Source organism: Leguminivora glycinivorella, chromosome 18 (assembly GCF_023078275.1).
Source record: "Leguminivora glycinivorella isolate SPB_JAAS2020 chromosome 18, LegGlyc_1.1, whole genome shotgun sequence".
Lineage (NCBI taxonomy): Eukaryota > Metazoa > Arthropoda > Insecta > Lepidoptera > Tortricidae > Leguminivora > Leguminivora glycinivorella.
The window spans coordinates 18,638,247-18,652,332 of NC_062988.1; the positions used below are offsets into that span (position 1 = coordinate 18,638,247).

Sequence of the window (14,086 nt, forward strand, 5' to 3'; positions counted from 1 at the left end):
CCACTCCCGCTCCCCGCTGAAAGTGTCGCCCACCCACTCTCGGTTACCTCACAGTTACCGCCTGTCAAAACCGCGAACAGTCGACCTGTCATATTTCACTCATACAAGCATAGTACGCGTTCACCTACACGAGCTTAGACTGTGTGCTAGGAACGCGCCTCTTTCACATATTTGATCGCCAGTGTCCGAAGTGTGGTATTAGATAGGTATTTAGGTTTAGCTTGTTACGGAGTTTATCTTTTATATTTTTCACAAAGCCCGGGGTGATATAAGACTGAATTAGTTTGGACAAAATTTACGCGTTTGGTGAAGCCTAAGCTGCGGAGTTGCGGACTTAGATGTTATGGTACTCGTACTTACTTACATATTATAATAGATAAGTACTAAATAAATAGAAAACATCCATAACTATGTATGTGCTGATATCATCACATAAAAATGCCCTTATCGTTAGATTAGAACCAAATATGGACCATCAGGTCGCCTAAATGTATTAAATATCTATTTCAATATTTTCCACCGTATTGAAATGTACGCCATTTTATTATCTCGACTGTATTGCAACCGTGAGGCGCTATCAGACCCAACTCAACATCCTTGAGTGGCCGTGTCCAATGAGAAATCATTCATTATTTCAACTAAACGGTATTAGTTATTTATTAGCTTACATGAGACTTTATAATCTCAAAGGTGAGCTGGAAGAGATCCCTTAATGGTTCGCTTTTGTACACACTTATTGTATTCTCTGTACTTTATGTAATTTTTTTTGTGCAATAAAAACCGAGAAAACTTTTCCCCTAATTTAACAGTTGGACGGTTCCCCACTTATGTAGGTATTAATTGAATAAATGATCATTCGATTCCAAGAAGCGTTCTGATCTCATTTTGGGGATCTTCTAGATATACAGGGTGCCCATGAGGAAAGGGAAAAAATTAACCACGCATTCCTGGGGTCATAAGGAGTATAATAAATGACATAGGTCGAATTATGCTTTTTAATTTTGTAACTTTTTTCTTACATAATAAATACATAACTTTTGATTCTCTAGTATAACAGTGCCTTAGGGCGAGCTGGCAACGTTTGTTGTTGCTATCTCTTTTTTTTTTTTTATACTACGTCGGTGGCAAACAAGTATACGGTCCGCCTGATGTAAAGCGGTCACCGTAACCTATGGACGCCTGCAACTCAAACAGTGTCACATGCGCGTTGCCACCCCATTAGAAACTTGTACACTCCCTTTTGCTGTGTTAAGTACACAGCAAAAGGGAGGGAGGGTTTTTATTTTTACAAGAGGCAATGTCATGAAGACTTTTTTGGGCATAGATTATTCAAAGCGAGTTCTAAATCCTTCTTTGTTAATAACCGCAACACGCTGAATATTAAATAAGAAAAAGGTTTGTTTACACAAATACACGAATACGAAATATATTATGTCTTTCTCGCTTCCTAAGACCACCAAAGAGAATCCTACTACTCAACAAACAGTTTACAAGAGTTTTGCCATCATAGATACTCTATAGATGAGATAAATGAATGGCCATGGAATAAAAATAAAATTGTCCATGTCATTCAACATTCAGAATGACTTTAAACGTCAGTGTTGTTGTTGTTTATTTTTGCAATGAACCTGGATTTATCAGAAATGGACTTTTCAACGAATAATATTATTTTTACGAAGTACATAACTACATGAAGCTCCTAAAGAGTCACCGATTAATATTAAGAACAAGAGAGTTCTATCTAGTTCAGACGGTCAGCCTTTAACAACGGAAGTTTACTGAAACGATGTGGTTGAGAGAAATAAGTTCTATCATGAATCTTCCGGCAACATCGTGCCTTGAGCATCTGTTCCAGATGGGAGGACGGATCCTAGACAGCCATCAAGGATTTGCAATTAAAATTATTCTTAAAAATTGTATTGGAATTAGTGATAGTACTAGTTTGAATTGTAAGATTTAAATTGAATAATATTTAAGTTGTAATTGTAAATTGAATTTCAGGTAGGTAGACTTTTTTAAATAAATGAATACTAAAGATATTGTGTACGTTAATTAATGGGCTAAATGAGATACATAATAATGAGCGTAAACTTTTAATAAAACCCAATACATAATTAATTACAAAAAGGACTTGAAACGACATACATTAGTACCTTTTACTACCATATCCGTAATGGAAAAAGGCATACTATCTCTGAAACAAATATCATTTTCATTTAAATACAACATTGTTGTAGGTATGTGGCTTTCCGCGTTTAGGTACTAGTACCTAAATACGAGAACTAACGATTCACAATTCAAAACTTGTTGTTGGCTTGCGGGAAATTGCATTGAAAGATTGCAATTAATTCGTAAACTGTTCTATTCTAAATTATTTACTGATGTTCCGTATTTTGGGAGAAAAAATCATTTTTAGGGCTGACAAGTCAACAATGACATTATCCAACTGGGTTTGACTTATGCAGTCAATTTAGACGTGTCAGTCTGGCAACGTCGCAATCATAAAGGTGTTTTTTACTGGTGATTTACTTACAACTTTTTTACACAAAAATGGCAATATCTCAAAAATAAAGCCGAATTTAGCGAACATTAATTAGCTTTATAACTTCTAATATGGTCAGGAATATAACGTTAAAATATTTCCCTTTCTCCATGTATAAATATCAGTAGAAGGAAAGCATTCATTGATTCTGCTCGAACATATAATATATCTAAATGTATATTATGTTATCTAAACGAATGTACATTTCATGTATTGTGCAAATTGCCTCGTCAAAGAGCGCTTCTGGCCTACTTGCAGAATAAATGTTTCTATCTTGTATTTTTAGGGTTCCGTACCAAAAGGTACAAAAGGAACCCTTATGGCGACGCTGTCGTCTGTCTGTCTGTCTGTCACATTTCTAAATATCTCGAGAACTATTTATGCTATCGATTTGAATTTTTTTGTATTAAGCAACCTCAAATTCGGATCGCAAAATATCAAGTCTTTATCGGCTATCCGTTTAAAACAATTTAGATTAAGAGTAGGTTAACATTTTGTACATAATACATATAAGTAACTGTCTTAAAATATAATGCATTGTATATTATTGTTATTATACTTGATCAATTCTTGGTCAATGAAAAACAATGTTCCCTCACCTTCAAGAAAATTTCAGTATACAATGCAACGCATCTATTAGGTACTTATATGCGCTTTGTTCATATTACATATAATATCAATGACAACATTGTGAACACAAGGTCTAGTAGTTTGTTATCTAGTAAATACGTTTAATCGTTTATCATAAAGTATATAGATTCAGATGTCCATAGAAATTGCACCGACAGCATTAAGAAACATATAACCAATAAATATTAATTATTATTCGCACAAAGGAGCATTTATTTGACACGAAAATAAATGAATGGAAATCCACAATACAATAAATATGGTTTGTTATGATTATGAATGACTCGCATGGTGCCTGCTGGCTTGCTAGCCAAGGTGACAGTCCCATACGGTAACGAAACGCTTTGTGGCTTTTTATAGCTCTTCAATATTAGAGCGACAGTGAGAGTTGCATTTCTGAGTAGGTACTTTTATTTTAACACCACGTCGGTGGCAAACAGGTATACGGCCCGCCTGATGGAAAGCGGTCACCGCAACCCTAGAGGGGTGTTTCATGCGCGTTGCCGACCCATTAGAAACATTCTTTCTTGAAGAATCCCATATAATGTATAGTTCATCGGGAATACCTCAGCAAGGAGCTAATTCCACAGTCGGAGCGTTCGCGGAAGAAATTCCTCTGAAACCGCACAGTGCGTGACCATTTAGGTTGCAAGGTGTGTGGAGTGTGGATGAGCGTCCTGTCGATGGCGACACTTTAAGTAGTAGATGATTGAAACGTTGGCTATGCACACAGCACACACTGAACATCGTAGAACTTTCTCAATGGAACATAACAAATTATACAGCTGTGTAAACTTAGAAATTCCATTAAGAACCCAATAATCCATAAATAACAAAGTATCTATTATATTATTACAATAACAAGTTAAAGTCGCGAACATCGTAGATAAAAATTCATAAACGAAAGGGCTCAATAATTAAAAATAAATAAAAAGAGATCAATGAACTGATTGTGAATAATAACTCACAAAGACGAGGAAATGCCTACATTACTGCGAACGATATAAAGTAGGAAGAAATTACACTATTCTATAATAAAAACAATATCGATAATACAAATTATACATTGCGCTGTCGCATTTAACTACTGTTATTTACATTTTTCCTGGCGCCTAGCAACGTAGGTATGACAATACTTCTTTGTGTCTGTCGATATAAATTAGTATTTTATACAATCGTGATATAATACAAAGCTTTTCAGTCGAGTACCATGTTTAGGCCACGAAGCTTGCTGAGTGGCCTAATAGTATTACGGTACGAGAGTGAAAAGCTCAATTATATCACTATTGTATACAATACTTTTTCTATGAGTCATCATTTTCATCATCAATGGACGAAAAATAACATCATTCGAGTTAAAATTAATGTTAATAGCGTCGTTCACCGTTGTATTTATCAACATCGAATTACCTAGCAACCAATTGTTTATAATAACCGTCTCTGATTGGTCGATAACGCGATAGATTAAAAAAAATGTGTTTCAGATGCAGAAAAATTTGCCAGGTATCGCAAATTAGTGTAGAAATTGTATGAAGTTCTATTTTTGAAATTATTACAGTTAACTAAAGTCAATTATAATGAGATATTATAGTTGAGTCGGAACTGCCATAGAGTATCCAACACTGAAAAGTTAGCACTTATAGTTTAGTCTGTGGTCTCCTAATTGACAGATTAAAGTCGACGAGTAGAAAAAATAAATATAAATATTGAGGACACCTTACACAGAACAACTTAGCCCCAAACTAAGCAAAGCTTGTACTATGGGTGCTAAGTGACGATATACATACTGAAATACATAAATACATACTTATATACATAGAAAACATCCATGACTCAGGAACAAATATCTGTGCTCATCACACAAATAAATGCCCTTACCGGGATTCGAACCCAGGACCGCGGCTCAGCAGGCAGGGTCACTACCGACTGAGCTAGACCGGTCGTCGAATGAAATGAAATGAAATCACAATGAAGATTTGTCAACACAGTATCTATCAATTGTTAATCATGATATGAATAGTTTTTACTATCATAATTAAAGATCTCTTAAATCATTCTATTGTCTATGATGACATGTGTCATACCTAGGTATAGGTATTTAGGTATATAAGGTATTGTCTATGCATACATATTTTTGGCATATTCTGCATATTATTTTCAGACGCGATGACACAGCCAATATCGAGGCAAAATATAATATACCTACACAAAACAAAAATACATTTCTTTGCAAATCCTGTTTACCTGAAAATTATGTTAAGTACGTAATTTTAAATTATACGAAATAAATTTAAAATGTCATTTTAAATGTTAGTTCTCGCAGCGTAATAATTTCCAATGCACGATTTAATTTGAGAAGATAAAGCCATTTATAGTTACTTATCATACGTTTAAAAGTGAGACATAGGTTAGGTACGTCTATTCCGTAACTTATCTATTTGGAATTTCTCATGATATCTACCATTATTATGTCTACAAGATATGACATAAATGTTCATGCAAATATATACATTGTATCATTGTTACTTAAAAATGGCAGAAATGATTATGTAAACACAGCAATAGTTATGATTCCTATCAAAATGATTAATAAGTGACATATTGCAGTTTTATCTTCTACGAATTGAGATGAAAAAGTTCCGAAAGAAAAATCACTTATCAAATCAATAACATGACCGATAACAATGTAAACATCTAGACGTTTCCCGTTATTATTATATCAATCTTTCACTTTAATGCAATCTTTTTAAAGTCGAAATATACGTTATTATTTCTTCGAGATAATTTTACTGATGTACCTACAAATATTTGTTGAACTATAACTGGAACATTTACAGTATGACGTATAATTAAATAATAACATAGTTAAGGTGTCGATGTCGTAGAGATCGGAATTTCTGGACAGTTGTATATTTGTAATTTATATAATACGGCCGCTTAAATTAAATTAGCAATTTTTAGGACTTTCTCAAGAGACTTCATCGATTCGAATCCTGAGATTTTGAGTCTAAAAAAAATATCAATTTTTTTTGAGTATGAATAGGTAGACGTTTGACCACGATCACACCTGATGGTAAGTGATGATGCGGTCTACGGTGGATCACGCTTACCTATGAGATACCTATTTAGGTGTAAAAAGAACCTTTAAGCTTTGTTATTAATTGTGTACTAGACTAAAGATTTTCAATTACTTTTAAATATTAAGTTTCATAGGTCATCAATTTTTTATTTTACGAAACCCTGTCTCTTTTCCTAGGATTTGGAAAGGATAGAATTCCTATTAGGAAAATAAATAACAATAATTCATCAATATTTATTGCTAGTTCCGCAAAAAAATCACTCTTAAAAATGAAAAAAGTACACGAACATACGGGAGGTTGAAAAAAAAAAAGTTATAATACCTACTTATAATAGTTGTCAAACCTCTGATAATGCGCTTGTTTTGAAAGACGCGGCTGAAGTAACCGTGTCATACGATACCATCGTCAGATTGTCACCGTCTGATGATTCGACGTCGAATGAGGACAATCTAATGATTACTGTCACATCGCGTTCGAGGACCGATCTGGCCTAGTCATGTCAGCCGATGATCCGGGGTTCGAATCCTGCTAAGGGCAATTATTTGTGGGATGAGCATAGATACCTATTTGTTTTTGAGTCGTGGCTATTTTCTATGTGTATATTTATATTAACGACCGACATTTGACGACCGGTCTGGCCTAGCGTGTAGTGACCCTGCCTGCTAAGCCGCGGTCCCGGGTTCGAATCCTGGTAAGGGCATTTATTTGTGTGATGAGCACAGACATTTGTTCCTGAGCCATGGATGTTTTCTATGTATATAAGTTTGTATATTATATGTATCGTTGTCTGAATACCCACAACACAAGCCTTCTTGAGCTTACCGTGGGACTCGGTCAATCTGTGTAAGAACGTCCTATAATATTTATTTATTTATTTATTTTATTTTATTAAGACTTTTTAATGATTCACGGTTATTTTCATTAGACTTATATTGACCGGGATATATTTAAACCGCGGATACCTTTTTGATTTTTGTTCCTGATAGTTCCCGATAGCTCCCGATATTTTGAGCTCTGAGTATTCCGTGATCCATGTTCGCCACCATCAAGAGTTGCTGGAAGGTGTGGCAGTATGGCGACCTTTAAGACCGTGATTACCTTTTTGATTTTTGAAAACTGTTTTCCGTGATCATGACGCATGCAACTGCGTCGAAATATCGGGAGCTCGACAAAAATCAAAAAGGTAATCACGGTCTATATGCCGGTCAATAGAATTCTAACAAATAACTATTATCTACATTCGTACATTGTCGCCTAGTAAAAGCTATGCTCACTATAATCTTCACTGGAACAAGGTTCACCGTGTTCAATTGTCAAATTAGCGTGATCAAATCTGTCACTGTCATCTGTCTGTGATTGTGCTAAATGACATGCGTCAAATAAGAAAGGACCAACATATTGAGGCCACACGATGTGCTGCTTTCTACAGGATCTGAATTAGTTTTTGTATGTTACTTATCAATCTTATCATACATCAGTGTTGAATTGAAAGTAGGAGGTACACGATGGCTTTCATTCAATTCAATTATAAAAGCGAAAGCGTTTTTCTTAGAACTTTTAAATATGCATGAAAAATATGTTAGGCGTATGATGGGTACCTACTTCCTCGATATTGTATCTATCTTCGAAATCTTATTGAGTAGCAGGCAGATGAAATCTTCAGATAGGTCATGTATAAATTTTGCCATCAGGATTCAAATTAAAGTCTTTGTAAATTGAAAGTTACTTTCCTTTAATCCGTGAAATGAATTGCCACTTTTGAAATAACAGAAAAATTGTTTATTTTAGTTTTCAAATGGTTTAGTTTCACTAATTAGTTTCTATACTGTCAACAGTAATGTATGACATAGATAACAACACAAGACACACAATTTCGTTTCTTTCAACCGCTTAATTCTCTAGAGTGGCATTGAAACTTGATCAGTTTCATGTGCCCTGTTTGGGAATACACGCATGAGTTTACGTATACACACATAGTCACAGAAAAACAAATACTTAAAAGTAAAATGTATGTATGTATATCTCAGAGCCACTTGTACCATCGCTTAATTCAAGGTTAGTGGGCTGTCAACTGTCAAATTCCATACGGTGGAGCAAGTGATCCTAAGTAACGTGTCCCTAACTTAGAGTTAAACCACAGATGTTGTCCACAGGAGCGCGCGTTTCGCGCGGAGCGCGTGCGGCGCGTGTGGGGCGGGGCGCGCGCGCACCATGCTCGCCACCATCAAGAGCTGCTGGAAGGTGTGGCGGTATGGCGACCTTTACATGGTGAGCAGTGTTTGCAGGTGTATGGGTTTTGCGCTGTATTAAGATTATCGGTGTGCCGTTCTACATGGTAACACAGAATATATAGATGGTAAGCAATCGTATGGGAGTCTATAAAAGATCAAACACGTTGATCCATTATCTATAGGATGCGAATGCGAACAAAAAAAATAACGTACAGAGATATATAATTAAGTTTAGTTTTTAGGCGGCGTAACAGTCAAATAGGTGGTAACCGACACAACTGTTAGTTTCCATGTGTTGAAATGTCTTAGAAGCTTGAGCGAAAGTTATTAGGTATTTGAATATGTTTATTCCATTAAAGATGTATAAAGAGACAGAATATAATCACTTGCTTTCTCCATAGTTATAACTTGAAAGAGAACGAACTGGACCTACCCCCACAAAAAGTTTAGTAAGTTACGTGTTAACACCACATGCATATCTAAAGGTATGATCTGACTGCAGTAAACGCACATCGGAGTAAACCCAAGGATGTTGACGTCACAACCTTCAGTGATCAGCGAAATGGACGACAATTGGCCGTAATGGGCCCTTACGTAGGCTTGTGCAATACAGAGACATGCGAGATCTAATTAGGAGATCAAGACTATAATGCGTTTAGAGTCCGTTTAGGCTTAATTTAGAACTGTGAACCTCTGGAAAAGGAAACTGCTTGAAAAGTAGGTTAGGTTAGGTTAGAACTGTGACCCCCCGCAGGTTGCTCACCTTGTCGTGGTGGAGGGGCTTAGTCCCCCGCAGGTTGCTCACCTTGTCGTGGTGGAGGGGCTTAGTAACCGTGGCTTGGTCACCCACGGTGAAGCGAAGAGGCAACCAGGGCCGGCTTGTTGCTGGGCGAGCTGGCCCGAGGAGGATGCTCCAAGTGGGCTTCATAAGCCCGCTTGTGACGCATTGGCGGAGGACCGTCGAGGAAGAGGAGTGTCGGTATTGCGGTGAGCCGTTCTCCCTGTCCTCGGCGGCCGAGGTGGGATCGCAGGGGGAGAGGCGTGATGGTATAGCGGTGCGCCACTCTCCCTACCCCCTGCGACCTTGGCGGGGCCGCTCCGCTGTAGCGGCATTGGTGGGGCCGCAAGGGAAGAGGAGTGCCGGTATTACGGTGCGCCGTTCTCCCTATCCTTTGCGGCCGACTTGGTTAGCGGTGGAACCAAAGACCATGTCCACCGCCGGGCGCCGGAACTCTTCTGGCGCCCATGGAACCTGCGGGTGATGGATCGGGAGTCCCATCACCCTTCCTAAACGAGGTTCCGAGCTGGAAGGCCCTCCCGTGTTCCGAGGGCCTTCAGCGCAGTAAGCTGCCTAAGCAGCCTTCGAGAAGGGCCCGCAAGGGCAACGCTGACGGGGTATCGGAGGCCTACAACCGAGTGCCCGAAACCCCGTCCAAACAGCGAGCGGCGGAACGCCCCAGGGGGTTTAGTCCGTGTGAGTCGGACATACCCACTGGCTTCTCCCGGGCCAGTGGGATCCATAATGGATTCCCCCTGGGTCATCAAAAAAAAACAAAAAAAAAAAAAGGTTAGAACTGTGACCCCCCGGAAAATGAAAATACTATCAGACAGTAGGTTAGGTTAGGTTAGAACTGCGACCCCCTGGAAAATGAAACTGCTATCAGAAAGTAGGTTAGGTTAGGTTAGAACTGTAACCCCGTGGAGAATGAAACTGCTGGAAAAGTAGGTTAGGTTAGGTTAGAACTGTGACCCCTGGAAAATGAAACTGCTATCAGAAAGTAGGTTAGGTTAGGTAATAATATGGGCAACAATTAATATGGCAATAATTGCTTATGGCGTTTGAATATTCTATGAAACCATATTATTGCACTTAATAATATGGCTAACAAATAGTATGGCATTGTATGATTATGGAAGGTAATATTCGGATAAACAACGAGTATGTCATATGATTTTTATGGTAAACAAATCATTCGGGCAAATGAAATTCAGGCAAGTTAGATTCGGGCAAATGAATATTATGTTAAATGACTGTCGCGCAAACAATAGACAACCCTAATTCTGCATCGGCATTGATGTGACAATGTAGTGTGATGTAATATTTAAGCATTATATTTTGATAGTGGTTTACGTTTCTGGTGACAACTCCACGTGCTCAAACTTTCCCTTTGAGCAATACGTAATAAATGATTCTCAAACAAACGGATTTCGTCACAATTTTAGTTTATGATAAATATACATAATTAAATAAAATTGTCTTTAAACGGGATACGTCAAACATATTAAATTAGGTCCAAAGATGATCATTTTGACATGAGTATATCTCACGTTAACTATCTGTATAGCAACGGCGCTACATAATGAGTTGGCCTTCTCACGGCCGGCGGTCGCTGCGTTCAAGATCAATGCCGCGTTTTACATCCACACGTCATGTGGCCCTGGTCAGGTTTACGGCGATCAGTAATAGGTACATATTCTACGGGATGGCATTTAAACATCCAACCCTGCGTGATAAGTGAATACATATTTACCAATGTTGAAATCTCGATAAAAAATAACCTACTCGTATATTATTATACATTCCGCCTTGAGTGTTGCTGCCGATTTATATAGACAGCTATTTTTTGCAATTTTGGTTTTGGCCCCATCTTAAAAGTTGGTTAGTATGACTTGTAAAGTGACTGTTAAGTTAGTTAAGCCAGTTTTAGCTGGATATATTTTTTTACCTTGTAAAAACACATTATAAAAAACCTAAACGAAGGTGGTAGCTGTGCCCAAGCTATCAGTGGTCAGGGCTGCAGCAAGGAACCGCCGGACTATACGCGCCGTACCTATGCAATCACCGACATCTGCATCAGACCTTTTGTCTTGATCCAACGACCTAGCGAGTCTCTCAAGATATTGGTCGATACTTTACGCTGTCGCAGTTCGCCACAACGATTATGGGTACAGTACAATGAACATCGCATCAACAGTCCACACACAGTGACCGGATTTCATATGTCCGAATGGCCACCAAATCAAAAATCACCTAACTATAGAGATGGGTAGTGAGTAAATACTCAAGAGTAAATATCGAGTAAATACTCAGTATTTACTCAAAATACCCGTATTTACTCGTTTTTACTCAAATTGGTGGGTATAAAGTATTTAGCGTGCTGAAACGGAAATATAAATTAGAAATATTGGTGTATTTTGTTATCGGCTACTAAGTTAAGTAATCAAATTTATATGAATTTTATTTTAAAGATGTGCTCTCCGTACATGTAATTATTTTTCACAAAAATAAAATTCAGAAATTACCTGTGTGTTATACATCATCTGATAGGTCTTTAAAAATTAATTTAATGTTTCTAAAAAAGTTTTTTAATAATATGAACAGTTTTGGAATAAAACGATATTTGAGGCCGAAATAATGTTTATACCTTTATAACTTTCGAATACGTTGTTGGAAAAATATCCAGAAACCGTCAAATTATTGCCCATATAATACAAAACACAAAACTAGTACTTTAAACGTCATCAGCTGAGCCATTTTTGAGTTTTCTTTAGAAAACCCTTAATAAAAGGTCCTAAGTGCTACATTAACAATCACTTCCGAACGTCATGCCGTTATCTAGAACATCAATTTAATTTAAGTCTTTTTTAAAACAGAACTGCTAACTAAACATTATCACTATTTTTTTCTCACAGTGATTACCTCTTTTTCGACAAACTAAGACTCCCATAAACTTCTAATAATATAAATATCATTTAAACATGTCCACACAGTTAAAATAAACACGATTAAGTACTTAAATCTCATTTTTTTAATTATTTTTAGGTAACAGTTTCTACTCACCCAAATGAGTAAATACGAGTATTTACTCGGTGCTTTGAGTAAATTACGGGTAAATACTCAGTATTTACTCACCCCTACCCATCTCTACCTAACTATGATGAAGTTCGACCTTCCCCTTGATGAGTGGTCATAGCGTTCAAGTTGAGTGCCACAATTTGTTCCATGGCGACGTCATGTGGCCCTGATATCATAGCAGTGACGTGTTATGATGGTTTGTTATCTTGTAATATCATTATTCGCTTGACCTTATCCCCAGTCATTTGGGGATGGCAAAGCGTTCCTCATCTCATCCTTTACTTGCTTTCGTTTCATATCATCTCACACACTACCTTTTCCATTTCATAAACAATACAAATAACTATTATTTAATTTTTTGCGCATGGACTAGATTTGCTATTATATTTGGAAAACTTTATTTTGCTTTGGAGAGGGTACATGTAAATAGATAAGTAAATACTTGCTAAAAGAAATACATTTCTCTAAGACTGGCAGTCAGGAAGATGGATAAAAAAGTGTGTACATTTTAATGACTGATGATCGTAACCACGAAGGGTTAAATATGAATAATCTAAAATAGTACATTACGACGTTTTTCAGTACAGATGGCCCTCCGAAGTTTCGACCTGACATATAATGAACCACTTCTCGCACTAGTGCGTCAAAAAAACACCATCTGTACTGAAAACATATTTAAAATGCTACTAAACGTGTTATTAATTAGTCACAATTAGAAAATTCTAGAATATTAATTGAACGTCATTTAATTATCAAAACACTAAAAACCGAAATATCAGAATGATTTCAAACAGGTTAAGTACTTAAGGTCAATATACTGTAAACAAAAAAATATTCATTAGTATCTTATTATGCACCAATTCAAAGTTAAACATCATTTCCTGTCAGAAGTCCGCAATTCATTCAAAATAAACATGCATCTCTGCGCTTTCTGCCTTGTCAGAAAAAACTGCAATAGTTATGCAATTCTCCAGCAATTATCATGGGATGATACTCACATAGAAGATAATTAGACTCACGTTTGTAGTTAGATATTATCGCACTGTATGTTACATAAGAAATATGGGTATCGATAGCTAGACCTATGTCGTAAGTGCGATACCGATGCAGATAAAAAAATATAGGACATTCATTCACAGATTGACCGAGTCCCACGGTAAGCTCAAGAAGGCTTGTGTTGTGGGTACTCAGACAACGATATATAATATAATATACTTATATACATAGAAAATATCCATGACTCAGGAACAAATATCTGTGCTCGTCACACAAATAAATGCCCTTACCGAGATTCGAACCCGAGACCGCGGCTTAGCAGGCAGGGTCACTACCCGCTAGGTCAGACCGGTCGTCAAAAGCAGATCGAGGGAAACGTTCATAAAAATATTAGATACATAACAAAATATGACAATCATAATCATAAGAATGTGCTCCAATATCTTTTTACGTATTTTATTGTTTACTTATTAAACCGCGTTTATATTTAATTGAATCAATCAATCAATCATTTGTGGCATGTTTGTTTACTTACGTTTAATGTGTTGCATAACATTTTTAGCGTAAAAATAGGTACACCTATTTACTTTAGAAGTCGACTGTGAGATATCAGTAATCAGTAATATCAGTATGTTTATTGCTTTCGTAGGTTTTATACAGGTGGTACATTATATTTGGTCTGCTACGAAACCCTGTAGGGCACTGCAAATTTAACTTATATCTAACTTATGCTATGACTTAAGATGTTAAT

General features: G+C 36.9%; 2 protein-coding genes across 2 annotated transcripts in view; one reads left to right on the plus strand and one right to left on the minus strand.

Moving 5' to 3' along the window:
• Window positions 1-14,086, minus strand: part of LOC125235751 (neurobeachin-like) — a 462,438-nt gene that overhangs the window by 81,102 nt on the left and 367,250 nt on the right.
• Window positions 1-14,086, plus strand: part of LOC125235752 (facilitated trehalose transporter Tret1-2 homolog) — a 70,329-nt gene that overhangs the window by 32,293 nt on the left and 23,950 nt on the right. The window contains 1 exon segment of the mRNA XM_048142336.1: window positions 8,406-8,520. Within this exon segment, the coding sequence (XP_047998293.1) occupies window positions 8,406-8,520 (115 nt within the window).